General features: G+C 43.4%; 1 protein-coding gene across 1 annotated transcript; it reads left to right on the top strand.

Annotated features, from left to right (window-relative positions):
• Nucleotides 1–1,434: 1,434 nt before the first annotated feature.
• On the top strand, nt 1,435–11,692 carry LOC129096996 (telomere zinc finger-associated protein-like). The gene is made up of 3 exons (XM_054605667.1): nt 1,435–1,620; nt 8,225–8,816; nt 11,638–11,692. The coding sequence occupies exons 1-3, from the start codon at nt 1,599–1,601 to the stop codon at nt 11,690–11,692; spliced, it is 669 nt and encodes a 222-aa protein (XP_054461642.1). The 5' UTR covers nt 1,435–1,598.
• Nucleotides 11,693–16,013: the final 4,321 nt, after the last annotated feature.

The raw sequence follows: 16,013 nt of genomic DNA on the forward strand, positions 1-16,013 counted from the left end.
ATCGGTCGACTGTTTTCTGACCGGAGTTGTTTTTGAAAAGCTAAATACCAACAAATACAGATGGAAGCAATATTGTGTCAGATAAATACATCAGTCTTTTTTCAATGAAGTTTGACGTTTGGACCGAGAACATTGAAGTGAAGAGGAGCGGCCACGGAACACGTTCCGTTTAAAGGGTTCCCTTCCTGTAAACATTTCAGGTAAACTCCTGAAACAAAGAGACATTTGATCATTTTATTCAGATGTTTACAGTTTAAAGGTTTTATTATAAGTGCTTATATTCTTAATCATGGATCCCAGTTTTCAGGATTATTTTTGCACTTTTGTTCTATATTGTAATGTATATAACTAACATATTTCTTATATTATTCCATATGTATTGTTGTTTAACTGTAGTATAATGCTCATTTTTGTACATACTTATATATATTATCTTATAATTTAGCTGTTTATATTTCTATTTTAGAATGGGGTAACTAAAGTACCGCTATTCACCTTGGGGATCAATCAATTATTTCTGATTCTGATATTTATTTATAGTTTCTTGCTACAGAGAGACATGTATTCAGAAAGAAAATCTGCAAGTTACCAAATAACTGTTGTGCAGTATGAAAGTACAATATTTCCCTCTGAGTGAGACAAAATGAAATAAAACAGAACTTTATTGATCCCCAAGGCCATTCTTTAAAAGATTACAAAAGACGAATAGCAATAAAACAAAAGAATACAAATATAAACATATATGATCAATTAGTGTAAAATAAGTAATACTGACACATTTGCAGAACAGAATAAGAAGGATAATGAAGTAAATAATGTAAAAAGTTCAACTAAAATATAAAACAATAAAAATGTACAAGAAGTGATACTAACACTAAAGTATCACTTCTAGAAACGTAGAAGTATTGATATCGAGGGTCAATGTAGTAAAACCTTCTATTGAACGGTAACAGTGTCAACATGTATAAAGTAGTACATGTGGAAATATTCAAGTAAAGAACAAGTACATCAAGTTGAACTTCAGTACAACAGGTACTTTTATTGTGAAGGCCAGAGGCGCTAGGCGGAAGTAGTGCTTGTGTTTCCGGGTGTCGCGGTCCTCTCTGTCGGAACACAGTTAGCATGTGTGTCTGTGTTAGCATGTCAGCTGAGTCCATCAGGACAGAGACTCAGTGGACTTTTCTTTGGTCTTCTTGGACTCGATCTGTGTAAATGTCCACATTTCAGGATGTCCAACAGGAAGTCAAACGGCGGCTGCTCACTGCGGCTCGAGGACATCTGAGGAGACATCTGAGATCTGAGGAGACATCTGAGATCTGAGGAGACATCTGAGGAGACATCTGAGATCTGAGGAGACATCTGAGGAGACATCTGAGATCTGAGGAGACATCTGAGGAGACATCTGAGATCTGAGGAGACATCTGAGACATCTGAGGAGACATCTGAGATCTGAGGAGACATCTGAGGAGACATCTGAGATCTGAGGAGACATCTGAGACATCTGAGGAGACATCTGAGACATCTGAGGAGACATCTGAGACATCTGAGGAGACATCTGGATCCAAGCTAAAGAGCTGGATGTGCTTTTAAAGGCCGACATGGAGCTGCGGAGAGAAGCAGGTTGGTTTTCTTTCTCCTGCTGGAAACATCTGCACTGACTATGACTCTATGCTAAGCTAACGCTAGCTAACGCACCCACACACAGCCTGTTAGCAGCTAGCAGCTAGCTAACACATCGATCATTGTGTTTAATCGATCCTCACTTTCTAACCGGTGGTAACCATGACAACGGATCACAGGTCGGAACCGGAACCAGCTGGTGTTTAATGACGTGGATGAGTACTACCACGTCATCGCAGTAGTACTACTACGTCATCGCAGTAGTACTACCACGTCATCGCAGTAGTACTACCACGTCATCGCACCACGTCATCGCAGTCCCACGAGGTACGTCGTCATGGTAACCGTTGTGATACGTCACTCGCTTGAGGTAACGAGTTATATCAGGATATAACATCCTTTCTGGTTATTCAATAAAAACATGCTAAACATTATTTTATTATTTTATTAAGAACTTTAGTGCAAACTGAACAAACCAGTGAAATCATAGAGAAAGAATCAATGAATAAAGGCCAATAAGAGGGGACAGCTTATAGAACATACAGCGGGTAAATTAAGTATTGAACACGTCACCATTGTTCTCAGTAAATATATTTCTAAAGGTGCTATTGACATGAAATGTTCACCAGATGTCGGTAACAACCCAAGTAACCCATACATACAAAGAAAACCAAACAAATACGTTCAGAAATTAAGTTATGTGTAATAAAATGGAAGCACCTTAAGAAATATATTTACTGAGAAAAATGGTGATGTGTTCAATACTTATTTTACCCGCTGTAGATTATAATAATCATAATCATAATAATCATAATAATAATCAAATACACACATCCTGCTGTGAGTCTACTGCATGTGAAGCTCCATAACAACACTGATTATTATAAAACATGTCATAACCGAGGTTGTATCTTAAAACATTTTAATTCTATATTTTTTAAATATGTATATTTCGTTGTTTCCCGGCACAAGAAAGGAAAATAAGAACAAAAATCAACAAAAACATTTCTATCAGTCCAGAATTTCACCATCGACACATCTCTAGTGCCTCGACACGATTTGAGTATTCAGACGGACTCTTCAGTTATCTGCCGTGTCTTTTCATGTCTGTCTGTCTGTCTGTCTGTCTGCTGTATTCAGGTCAAAGCCCAAACCCGATACTGTGCTCATGTACTCGTACTCGCAGAACTACTGAGATACAAACACACCTGATAAATTCGTATTACGTTCCAGCTGTGAACGTAGTGGATCAATTCCGGCCCAGAGTCCTTTGCTGCATTTCATCCCCTCTCCTTATTATATATTCATTAAAGCAAAAATGATCTTTAAAAATATATTTTTAAAAATGTTCCCCCATTACAAACTTGACCTTAGCATAAACTCCTGGTTCTCCTCACTGTGTGTTTCCTGCAGATGTCCAGCAGCTGTTGGTGGTTAAAGAAGAGGTTCCTCCTGAGCAGCAGGAGTGGAGCTCCAGTCTGGACCAGGAGGAGCCAGAGCCCCCCCACATTAAAGAGGAACAGGAGGAACTCTGGACCAGTCAGGAGGGAGAGCAGCTTCAAGGGCTGGAGGAGGCTGATACCACCAAGTTCACATTCACTCCTGTCCCTGTGAAGAGTGAAGATGATGAAGAGAAACCTCAGTCCTCACAGCTTCATCACAGACGTACTGAACACATGGAGACAGAAGCTGATGGAGAGGACTGTGGAGGACCAGAACCAGACCGGAACTCAGATCCAGATGGAGATCCAGAACCAGATGAAGTCCCTATCAGTGATTTGAGATGTAGATTTAGCACCAAGAGAACTCCGAAGGTCCACATGAGATCTCATACAGGAGAGAAACCTAACAGCTGCTCCATTTGTCAGAAGTCTTTTACCCAGAGGGGACATTTACAGAAACACATGAGAATCCACACTGGAGAGAAACCATTCAGCTGCTCAGCTTGTGGTAAAGCTTTCAGTGAAAATGGAAATCTGAAGAAACACATGAGATATCATACAGGAGAAAAACTTTTCAGCTGCTCAGTTTGTACGAAATATTTTACCCAGAGGGGACATTTACAGAAACACATGAGAATCCACACTGGAGAGAAACCGTTCAGCTGCTCATCTTGCTGTAGAGCTTTCAGTGAAAGAGGAAATCTAAAGGTACACATGAGATCTCACACAGGAGAGAAACCTTTTGGGTGCTCAGTCTGTAGGAAATATTTTACACACAGTAGCGATTTACAGAAACACATGAGAATCCACGCAGGAGAGAAACCATGCAGCTGCTCGGTTTGTGGTAAAGCTTTCAGTGAAAGTGGAAATATGAATGGACATGTTAAAACTAACATAGGAAAGAAAAGCTGCAGCGTTTGTGAACAAAGACTTAATTGGCTTGCAGGTAAAATTTATTCTAATAATATATTATAAATATAGTATTTATTGACTGATCCAAGTTAATGTTGTGATGTGTTGTTTATCTTTGTTTTCAAATTCAAAACCTTGATTCAATTTTTTCTGCACACAGTTTAAGTGTACGCTATGTTTACAATACTTTAACCTCTTTACCTTGTCTTCAAACATTCCTTGATGACAGCGAACTGAAACCGTTATATCCATCTACACTCTCGTAAGAATGTTTTCCTACTAAACCAGTTTAGCCAGTTTGGGCTTATTTCTGCCCAATTGGGATACCTTTGATTAAATTGGGCAAGTAAATGAAGTTTGGGCTGCCTTGTCAACATTTGGTGGGTTTTTGAAAATATTGTGAAAGCAACATTAACAGACAACTTGCCATTTAATGTAAAAAAACAACTGTTGTTGTGTTCACTCACACAGTCATATTACTGACTCGTTTAATTTGAGAAATATTGGATTGTTGTATTCAATCATCTTTAGGGATGAAGGGGGTCCTACTTACGTTAACGTCATCAGCATTGACTCTGACATGTCAATCTATGTATTTGGTTGTCAAACTGCATTTTATGTGGGTTGCATAGCCAATTTATCGCATATTTTTATTTTATCTTTGGTTATGTGATGCAGATCTGAAGCTTTGTATGTTTATGATGGGTTTTCATCCATCCATCCATTTACTTTAATCCTGTTCAGATCTTGAACCACCTCTGCTGGTCCCTTTCAACGAGAGGAGCAGTGGCTCTACTCTGAGCTCCTATCTCTATATCTAAGGGTGAGCCCGGACTCCCTACGGAGGAAGATCATTTCACCTGCTTGTATCCTCAATCTCATTATTTTGGTCACTACTTAAAACTCATGACCATAGGTGAGGGTCGGAATTTAGATGGACTGGTAAATCGAGAACTTTGCCTTCGGGCTCAACTCCCTCTTCACCGCAATGGTCCGGTACAACCTTTCATCACTGCAGATGCCACACTGTCAATCTCACCCTTCATTTTACCTTCACTGGTAAGCAAGACCCAGAGATACTTGAACTCCCTCACTTCTACCCAGAGTTTGCCATTCACTGTTTTCCGGCAGAGAACCATGAACTCAGACTTGGAGGTACTGACTCTCACCCTAAATGATCACACTCGGGTACAAATGGCCCCAGAACATGCTGAAGGTCACGTTCTGAAGGAGCCAACAGAACCACATCATCTGCAAAGAGCAGAGATGCAATTCTGATTTCCTCAAACCGGGCCACCTCCTCCCCTCGGCTGCGCCTTGAAATCCTGTCCGTGAAAATCACAAACAGGATTGGTGGAGGGACAACTCTGGCTGAGGCCAACACGCACCAGAAGTATCTGGACACAGCTCTCACTTTGGTCAAACAAGTACCATATGGGTCGTCAAACAACCCAGGTACCCAGGTATTCCCAAGGTACCCCCCTCAGTAATTTTCGAGGGACTTGTTGTTAGACCTTCTCCAATACCACAAAAAACATGTAGACTGGATGGGCAACTCCCATGACCCCTCTAACAGACCTGCAAGGGTAAGGAGATGATCAACTGTTCCATGGCCGGACAGAGTCCGCATTGCTCCTCTTGGATCTGAGGTTAGAAAATCGATAGTAACCTCCTTTTATAGCACCGTGGAATAAACTTTCTGAGGCTGAGCAGTGTGATCATCGATAATTGGAGCACACTCCCCGGTACCCCTTTTTGAAAATAGGAACCACCTCCCCATTCTGCCACTCCACAGGCACTGTTCCAGACCTCCAAGCAACACTGAAGAGTTGTTTCAGCCAAGACAGCACAACAATGTTCAGAGCCTTCAGGATCTCAGTGAATCTCATCCACTCATGGCGCCTTGCTGCCGAGGACCTTTCTGACTACTTCCCAACCTCTGCCAGGCATATGGATGAGTCTTCCCCCGAGTCTTCAAACTCTGCCTCCACCATTGATGAGGTGTAAGTTGGGTTCAGGAGTTCCTCAAAGTGTTCTTTCCACCACTTGACAATGTCCCCAGTCCAGGTCCGCAGTTCTCCTCCCCTTCTGAACACAGCCTAAGCCAAGCCCTGCTTACCCTTTCTGAGTTGTCTCATGGTGTGCCAGATCTTGCTTGAGGTCCAAGACATACGGCAGCAGATCTAATGATACGACCACAAAGTCTAGATGGGAACATGGAACCCGAGTGGGCCATGTTCAAAGCCTCCATAGAGGAAAAGGCTGCTAGAAGCTGTGGTCGGAAAGTCATCGATGCCTATTGTGGCGGCAAACTAATAACCAGCTGGTGAATAAGAGCGGTGAAGGATGCCTTTCAGACTTGGCTGGCCAAAAACTCTCAGGAAACGGCAGACAATTATCAGTTGGCCAAAAGGGCTGCAGCTGCAGCGGTTGCCAAAGAAAGAAAAAAAAACAAAACAGGTGTTTGAGGAGTTTTAGAGACCAGGGAGAAAGGCGTTCAATTGGCCTCAAAGAAGTTCTAGCAAACCGTAATACGACTCCGCAGGGGAGGAGAACTACAGACCCCGACTGGGGATGTTGTCGAACGATGGAAAGAGCACTTTGAGGAACTCCTGAACCCAACCAACGCATCCTCAATGGAGGAGGCAGAGCTTGAATATTCAGAGGTCAAAAAGCTATTCTGCTCTGGACAATGTTGGGCCTTCTTGGCTGGGCTGTGGTCATGGGCTTTAGGTAGTGACAGAAAGCATATGTGGATTCCAGCGGTCAAAATCAGCTTCCTCCTCACCCTCTCTCAGCCTTAGAGATAGCGTGAGGAGCTGAGACATCCGAAGGGAGCTCGGACTAGAACCGCTGCTCCTTCACATTGAAAGGGGCTCCTGGATGCGACCCTTCAGAAGTTTTCCAGGCAGGTCCAACTGGTAAGAGGCCCCGTGTTAGACCCAGAACATGCTGAGAGACTATATCTTGATGTATTGTCTGGTCTAAGAACCCTTCTGGGTTCATCAGGAAGAGCTGGAAAGTGTTGCTGGGGAGAGGGAAGTCTGGAATACTCTCCTAAGCCTGCTGACCCCTCAACCGGCTCTAGTTAAGAGGAAGACAATGGATGGATGGATTTTTTAAAATTACTTCTATGATTGCAAAAACGAGATGCTTTGACCATTCCGATTCTTATGTAGCTTGCCACACGCATCAGACATGGCGAAAATAGATATCTGATATGTTTCTCATGCTTGGGTGCTGCAAAACAAACCGCTAACGGTTTTCAAAGTCAAAGCACTTTAATTTGTTATCTGATATGATTGTCGTGCTTTAGTGTGGCACATGTAGACTTAACAATATCTCTTGGGGCCATGCTCTAAACCCAACAGGAAGTCGGTCCTTTTGAATTATTTGTGAATTCCTTGTGTATTTTTTGGCCATTTCGAAACGCTATTCTTAAATCATATGAAAGATTTAGTATGATTCCCCATTAAACATCAAGCTGTTGTATCTCCACTGTACTTGGTCAAAACTGCCCCAAACTTGACATGGTTCATAGTAGTCATGGCCTGAGGGCATGCCAGTATTGAGTCATACTCATCCGACACCTACTGGCAACAGGAAGTCAGCATGATGTGACAAACATTAAATTTCGATTGTGTGGTCAACACTTGCTACACAGCATACCATTGCCTGTAATTTCCAGTGTGGGGCGGCATGGTGGTGTAGTGGATAGCACTTTCGCCACAGAGGAAGAGGGGCCCGGGTTCTATCCCCAGGCTAGACGGCCTTCTTTTTCGCATGTTCTCCCCGTGTCAGCGTGGGTTCTCTCCGGGTTCTCCAGGTTCCTCCCACAGTCCAAAGACATGCAGCTGAGGTTAATTGAAGACTCTAAATTGCCCGTAGGTGTGGATGAGAGCGTGAAGGGTTGTCGGCCTCTATATGTGTCAGCCCTGTGATAGACTGGTTACCTGTCCAGGTGAACCTTCACCCAATGACAGCTAGGGTCATCTCCAGCCCACCCGACCCTTAACAGGATAAGCGGTTACGGATAATGAATGAATGAATTTTAAGTGTCACGCACTGCAATCAGGAAAACCGTCTAACTCGTGAATTCGGCGTTCAATGGTCACGGTGACCCACCAGTCCCCCTGACATACATGAAGGTGCGAGGGCCAAATCATCGCTGCTTACCCTTCTTAGAACTCTTATATACAGTAGTTTGAGTGCTGGTCAGTAATGTGTTTGTGCTTCATTCTGTCCTGCAGACGTCCAGCAGCTGTTGGTGGTTAAAGAAGAGGTTCCTCCTGAGCAGCAGGAGTGGAGCTCCAGTCTGGACCAGGAGGAGCCAGAGCCCCCACACATTAAAGAGGAACAGGAGGAACTCTGGACCAGTCAGGAGGGAGAGCAGCTTCAAGGGCTGGAGGAGGCTGATATCACCAAGTTCACATTCACTCCTGTCCCTGTGAAGAGTGAAGATGATGAAGAGAAACCTCAGTCCTCACAGCTTCATCACAGACGTACTGAACACATGGAGACAGAAGCTGATGGAGAGGACTGTGGAGGACCAGAACCAGACCGGAACTCAGATCCACGTAGACATCCAGAACCAGATCCTGATGACAAGACTGGAGACTCTTCTGAACCTGAGACTGATGACAGTGATGATTGGAAGGAGACCAGAGAACCTCCGTCAGGTTTAAACTCTCTGAATAATGATGAAGTTTCTAGTGAGAAACCATTCAGCTGCTCAGTGTGTGAAAAAAGCTTTCTCACCAAGGCACAACTGAAGAGTCACACCATGAATCACACCGGAGAGAAAAGGTTCTCCTGCACTATTTGTAAACAAGGATTCACTTGGTACGATCAGCTCAGAAACCATCAGTGTGTCGGTCATCAGTCCTCACAGCTTCATCAGAGTCAGACTGAGATCAGAGAGACAGAACCTCCAAACAGCAGCTCAGATCCAGTTAGACATTTAGAACCAGATACTGATAAAGAGACTGAACCATCTTCTGAACCTGATGACAGTGTTGACGTTGAGTTTTGGAGAGAGACCAGGAAACATCAGTCAGGGTTCACTTATCGCAGAAATAAAAAAGTCTCTGTTAATGATGGATTTAATACCAGCGAGAAACCATTCAGCTGCTCTGATGACAAGGCTGAAACTGATCCCAAGACTGGTGACAGAGTTGATGGTGATCAACCTCCGTCAGATCTAAAGCGTATAAAAGCTGAGGAAGTCTCCGTCAGTGTCTCAGGATGTAACACTGACATGAAACCTTTCAGCTCCTCTGAGTGTCATCAAAGATCTGAAAACAGTCTCACTCTGCTGACACTCAAGAAACCGCCCACAGGAGAGAAACCATTCGGCTGCTCACTTTGTGGTCAATTATTTAACCAGCAGGAAAGCTTACATTCTCACATGACCTGTCACTCAGGGGAGAAACCTTTCCGCTGCTCTGTGTGTAACACAGACTGCAGTGACAGCGAGTCTTTAGTTCAACACATGAGGATCCACACGATGCAAACGCGGTTTAATTGCACAATTTGTGGTGAAGAGTTTGCATGGAGGAGATATCTGACAAAACATCTGGAAGTTCACAAAATTTACAGATGTAGTGTTTGTGACCAAAGATTCACTCTGCTTTGTCAGCTGAAATACCATAAGTGTGTTGGTCGTCGGTTTTCACAGCTTCATCAAAGACAAACTCAACACATGGAGACAGAAGCTGATGGAGAGGACTGTGGAGGACCAGAACCAGACAGGAACTCAGATCCACATAGACATCCAGAACCAGATCCTGATGAGGAGACTGGAGACTCTTCTGAACCTGAGACTGATGACAGTGATGATTGGAAGGAGACCAGAGAACCTCAGTCAGGTTTAAACTCTCTGAAAAAGGATCTGCATGCATGAGAATCTGTTCAGGGGAGAAACCATTTAGTTGCAGTGCTTTTATCAAAAGATGGCGTCTACAGGTCAAAAGACATAGATGTGTTTGTTGTCGGTTTTCACAGCTTCATCAAAGACAAACTGAGGAGAACAGAGAGACAGAACCTCCAGCCCTCCATTTGTATCCATCATTTCCAAATCGGGGAGTCAGGAAAACAAGATATCCAGAGACCTGGACCAAAGAGAACCTGAGAGAAGATACAGCGTTTAATATTCTAGGTGATTCTAAGCATATGAAATAATTCAGTTAGCATTGCATCAAAAGTCTTTTATTTAATATTTGAAGCTTTGAATGATGTTTAAAAGTGGAGCTGTGAATGTCTGTCATCATATTTTATGATGTTATCACCCTAGAAACATATGATTTAGTGTTATTGTGGTCATATAAATGTATTAAAGCTCAGTTGTGGCGCAGGTCGTCCCCTTAACTGCAAGGTTGGCGGTTCAATTCTCGGCTCCTCCTGTCTGCATGTCGAAGCGTCTTTGAGAGACAGTGTGCCTGTATGAAAAAGACCAGTGAAATGAAATTAGTATTTTTAATGGTGCTGTTAGATTGCTGTCCGCTCCTTTAATACAGGTGCTGCCGCCATTTGTGTTTTTGAAACGTAGTGAAAGTATTTTTTAAAGGCTCAATGCCAACAAATCTGGATTATAGCAGAATATTTCGTTACATAAAATCATGTGAACCTTAGAAATAATTAAATCTATCTTTCAATACATTTTGACTGTGATAATAACAGAGACAACAAGAGCAGCATTGCTCCCTGTGTGTGTTTGGGAGAGAGAAGCTGGACTATTGCTGCTGTAAGTTAAAAAATGAAAGTTGACGCATTGAATGAAACTTCAAACGACTTGGTACAGCCCTTGTTATCAAGTTAAGGTCATGTTTAAGTTGATGCTGATATATTTCAAACCAACGCACTTTTTGAATAAAACGTTCACACGTTTCTATAAATGTGTATTCAGATGATTTAAATCTCAAAGCTCTGTCAGACGCTGAGTCACGCAGACATCATGATGATCTGATGCGTATCAGCGATTCTGAATGATCAATATTAGATAATATGGAAAGAGGAACAATAAAAATACTCCGTTACAAGTAAAAGTCCTCCTTCATTCAAAATCTTACATAAGTAAAAGTAGCAGCTGATGAAGGTGGAGCACATTTTATAACTTTATATATTACCAGATAATTTAATGTATAATAATAAATACATCACCATTATATATTGTTGATTATATTTTGTATTATTAATCAAAATCTGCAATTTACTAGTAACTAGAATTATCAAATAAACGTAGTGCAGTAAAAAGTACAACATGTACCTCTGAGATGTAGTACAGTAAAAGTACAACATGTACCTCTGAAATGTAGTGTAAAAGTGGTTTGGTTTAGAAGTGGCATCACATTGAAATATCCAAGTAAATACCTCGAAATCTTACTGAAGTACAGTACCTGAGTAAATGTACTTCGTTGCATTCTCCACTGATCTCATCTCATCTCAGGACTGTGGGTCAAATCGACTTTTAAAAGGCGCTTTTATTGTGAAGGCCAGAGGCGCTAGGCGGAAGTAGTGCTTGTGTTTCCGGGTGTCGCGGTCCTCTCTGTCGGAACACAGCATGTGTGTCTGTGTTAGCATGTCAGCTGAGTCCATCAGGACAGAGACTCAGTGGACTTTTCTTTGGTCTTCTTGGACTCGATCTGTGTAAATGTCCACATTTCAGGATGTCCAACAGGAAGTCAAACGGCGGCTGCTCACTGCGGCTCGAGGACATCTGAGGAGACATCTGAGATCTGAGGAGACATCTGAGGAGACATCTGAGATCTGAGGAGACATCTGGAGACATCTGAGATCTGAGGAGACATCTGAGACATCTGAGGAGACATCTGAGGAGACATCTGAGACATCTGAGGAGACATCTGAGGAGACATCTGAGACATCTGAGGAGACATCTGAAGACATCTGAGACATCTGAGGAGACATCTGAGACATCTGAGGAGACATCTGAGACATCTGAGGAGACATCTGAGACATCTGAGGAGACATCTGAAGACATCTGAGGAGACATCTGAGACATCTGAGGAGACATCTGAGACATCTGAGGAGACATCTGGAGACATCTGAGGAGACATCTGGAGACATCTGAGGAGACATCTGGATCCAAGCTAAAGAGCTGGATGTGCTTTTAAAGGCCGACATGGAGCTGCGGAGAGAAGCAGGTTGGTTTTCTTTCTCCTGCTGGAAACATCTGCACTGACTATGACTCTATGCTAAGCTAACGCTAGCTAACGCACCCACACACAGCCTGTTAGCAGCTAGCACTAGCATTGTGTACTACATCTCATACAAACTACTCAGAACTTGTACTTCAGTAGAAGTACTCTGTTACAGGTTAGTTATTGTCATGATAAATAGGACTATTGTTGTATTAATAATCCTTTATTAGCTCTTTAATCATCACAATCTGTGTTTGACAGTTTTAAACTTTTATTTTTTCTATTTTGACATTAATGCTGATTGTTTTTATTAAACTAAGATGAAGGAGTTTTATTTATTTATTTGTTTTATATGATGTAGAATAGTTCAAAGTGTGAACAGTAAATACACTTGAAGTGTTTTGACCTTTGTTGTCATGACAACAGGGCCAGTCACTCATCACACCTCTGAACACGAAGCCTTTAATCGTACACACACAGGGATCAGACCCTCTGTCCTTAGACCCTCACATCCTCTGTCCTTATTCCCTCACCTCCTCTGTCCTTAGACACTCACCTCCTCTGTCCTTACACCCTCACATCCTCTGTCCTTATTCCCTCACCTCCTCTGTCCTTAGACACTCACCTCCTCTGTCCTTACACCCTCACATCCTCTGTCCTTATTCCCTCACCTCCTCTGTCCTTAGACACTCACCTCCTCTGTCCTTACACCCTCACATCCTCTGTCCTTACACCCTCACATCCTCTGTCCTTACACCCTCACCTCCTCTGTCCTTACACCCTCACCTCCTCTGTCCTTAGACCCTCACATCCTCTGTCCTTAGACCCTCACATCCTCTGTCCTTAGACCCTCACATCCTCTGTCCTTAGACCCTCACATCCTCTGTCCTTACACCCTCACATCCTCTGTCCTTACACCCTCACCTCCTCTGTCCTTACACCCTCACCTCCTCTGTCCTTACACCCTCACCTCCTCTGTCCTTACACCCTCACATCCTCTGTCCTTACACCCTCACATCCTCTGTCCTTAGACCCTCACATCCTCTGTCCTTACACCCTCACCTCCTCTGTCCTTACACCCTCACCTCCTCTGTCCTTAGACCCTCACCTCCTCTGTCCTTAGACCCTCACATCCTCTGTCCTTACACCCTCACCTCCTCTGTCCTTAGACCCTCACATCCTCTGTCCTTACACCCTCACCTCCTCTGTCCTTAGACCCTCACATCCTCTGTCCTTAGACCCTCACATCCTCTGTCCTTAGACCCTCACATCCTCTGTCCTTACATCCTCTGTCCTTACACCCTCACCTCCTCTGTCCTTAGACCCTCACATCCTCTGTCCTTACACCCTCACATCCTCTGTCCTTAGACCCTCACCTCCTCTGTCCTTACACCCTCACATCCTCTGTCCTTACACCCTCACATCCTCTGTCCTTACACCCTCACATCCTCTGTCCTTACACCCTCACATCCTCTGTCCTTACACCCTCACATCCTCTGTCCTTAGACCCTCACATCCTCTGTCCTTACACCCTCACCTCCTCTGTCCTTACACCTTCACCTCCTCTGTCCTTAGACCCTCACATCCTCTGTCCTTAGACCCTCACCTCCTCTGTCCTTACACCCTCACATCCTCTGTCCTTAGACCCTCACATCCTCTGTCCTTACACCCTCACATCCTCTGTCCTTAGACCCTCACATCCTCTGTCCTTACACCCTCACATCCTCTGTCCTTACACCCTCACCTCCTCTGTCCTTAGACCCTCACCTCCTCTGTCCTTACACCCTCACATCCTCTGTCCTTAGATCCTCACCTCCTCTGTCCTTAGACCCTCACCTCCTCTGTCCTTAGACCCTCACATCCTCTGTCCTTAGACCCTCACCTCCTCTGTCCTTAGACCCTCCTCTGTCCTTACCCTCATCCTCTGTCCTTAGACCCTCACATCCTCTGTCCTTAGACCCTCACATCCTCTGTCCTTAGACCCTTCTCTCAGGATGGACAGAAGTCAATAGATGTCATGTGAACAGAATGAACATGTAACGAGTACAAGTTATGTTTTAAAGTTTAAAAAAAAGAGAAGTTATGGACCAGTCATCTAGGAGTTTGTCTAGGGAGCCCAGTGTGTATGAAAGAACCACTGAGAAACCAAAAGTCTGTTTTAACGTCACAGGTGTGGTAAGGACCCAAAAGCAATGCGACAGATACACGGAGTAGTCGGGATACGCTTTATTCCAGAACGTACAGACAACGGGAAAACAAGGCTTGGATCGACTCACGTGCAGAAATCCGCTTGGTGGAAAGGTTATGGTGATTTACCGGGGCAGAGGCAAGGCGGAGAAGTCCAAACAGGCAGGGTCGGCAACGGGAAATCAGTCGGGGGAAAAATGCTGGATGGTCTGGCATGGATATGGAGAACGATCTGGCAGCTAGTGAGTGAATGACTGGGGCTTAAATACTGGGGTGAGTAGATGCAGCAGAGTGAGCAGGTGAGAGTGACTGAGCTGATGAGGTGAGTGAGAGATAGGGTGGCAGGAGAGAAGGGGCTGAGCTGATGAGGTGAGTGAGAGATAGGGTGGCAGGAGAGAAGGGGCTGAGCGGTGACAGGCTGGTGAGGTGGTGTGAGGCAGAGACAGGCAGTGGCTGGCAGGTGAATGGAGTGAGCTAATTAGGGGAGTGAGACCGAGTGACGGGGAGTATGGAAGCTGAACTGTGACATTAACCAAGCATTTGTATTTGATGTTTCATCAAAACAACATTCATTCAACACATACACAAAAATATACATCTGTCTTTAGAATATCTAATAAAATGGAGTTCTTTAGACAGCAGGGAATAAATAAATGATTCAGTTCATTCCATTGAAGAGTTCATTTCCTCCCACACTACTCGTGGGAAGGAGAGGGGAATCGGTTCTTCCAAATCCATAAATAAATAATAATCCAGTGGGTAGCTCGCCATCAAAAACTGTGTTGTCTGGATGATCCAAAATCCACCGAAGAAGGTAGACACAAAAAAACCTGACCTCCAAAAGGTCACAAGGCACAATTAATTTAACATCAACTTAAAGATACTGCATTAAAGTTAGAAGCAATTAACACATTCATTAAACAAAAAGGAAAACAAACCGAAATACTCACAGGGCTAAAATGAAAAGCCCTGCACAAATGTGATAGATAAACCACACAAATTAATCATCAACTTTCATTGGTCTTAAATCATCGTTTTCCCTTTGGGAGTGTTGCATTACAACCGTTATGCTAACGCTAATCGGTAATCGGCCCTCAGTGACACTCACAGACTCCCAGTAATCCACTGAGCGCTGCCTGCAGAGGATCTCAAACACATCGACTGTCTGCTGAACAGAAGAGCTTCAGCTGCGCCGTCCGGCAGACTGGTGTGGAGACAGGAAGTTACCCGACATGACCCGGATATTTATTACACAAGGCTGTCGGGGATTGGCTGGACACTTTACTGCTTAACGTTATTTTATTAAGCAAATCTCAAAACAGGAAACAATATTTTAAAGCGCTTAACTTCCCTGGGTTACAAACACCATAACAGATACAACACATTCAATGTATATGACATAAATGATTCATATAATCACAGTAGTAAGCAGAGTAACCAAGGAAACATTAAGAATACTGATAAAAGCAGCAATGACTATAGTAGAATTATAATAATGATATAGGGAATAGTATTTGTAATGTGCCTAATAATAATTATAATCACAATAGTTATAATAATGTGACAGTAATATATTATATTCATTATTAAGAACTTTGTTTATTTATATAACTTTGCTTTCCTTAGATTGATGTTAAAAAACGTCCGACCTTTAATGTCTCTGTTTCCTCCTCTGGTGAGATATCAGAACCAGCTG

This window comes from Anoplopoma fimbria, chromosome 10 (assembly GCF_027596085.1).
Source record: "Anoplopoma fimbria isolate UVic2021 breed Golden Eagle Sablefish chromosome 10, Afim_UVic_2022, whole genome shotgun sequence".
NCBI classification, from domain to species: Eukaryota; Metazoa; Chordata; class Actinopteri; order Perciformes; family Anoplopomatidae; genus Anoplopoma; species Anoplopoma fimbria.

Coding starts and splice junctions, on each gene's coding strand:
- LOC129096996 (XM_054605667.1), top strand. CDS start 1,599: ATGGAGCTGCGGAGAGAAGCAG. Junction 1,621..8,224: donor GGAGCTGCGGAGAGAAGCAG/GTTGGTTTTCTT, acceptor TCTGTCCTGCAG/ACGTCCAGCAGCTGTTGGTG. Junction 8,817..11,637: donor TGTAAACAAGGATTCACTTG/GTACGATCAGCT, acceptor TCCACATTTCAG/GATGTCCAACAGGAAGTCAA.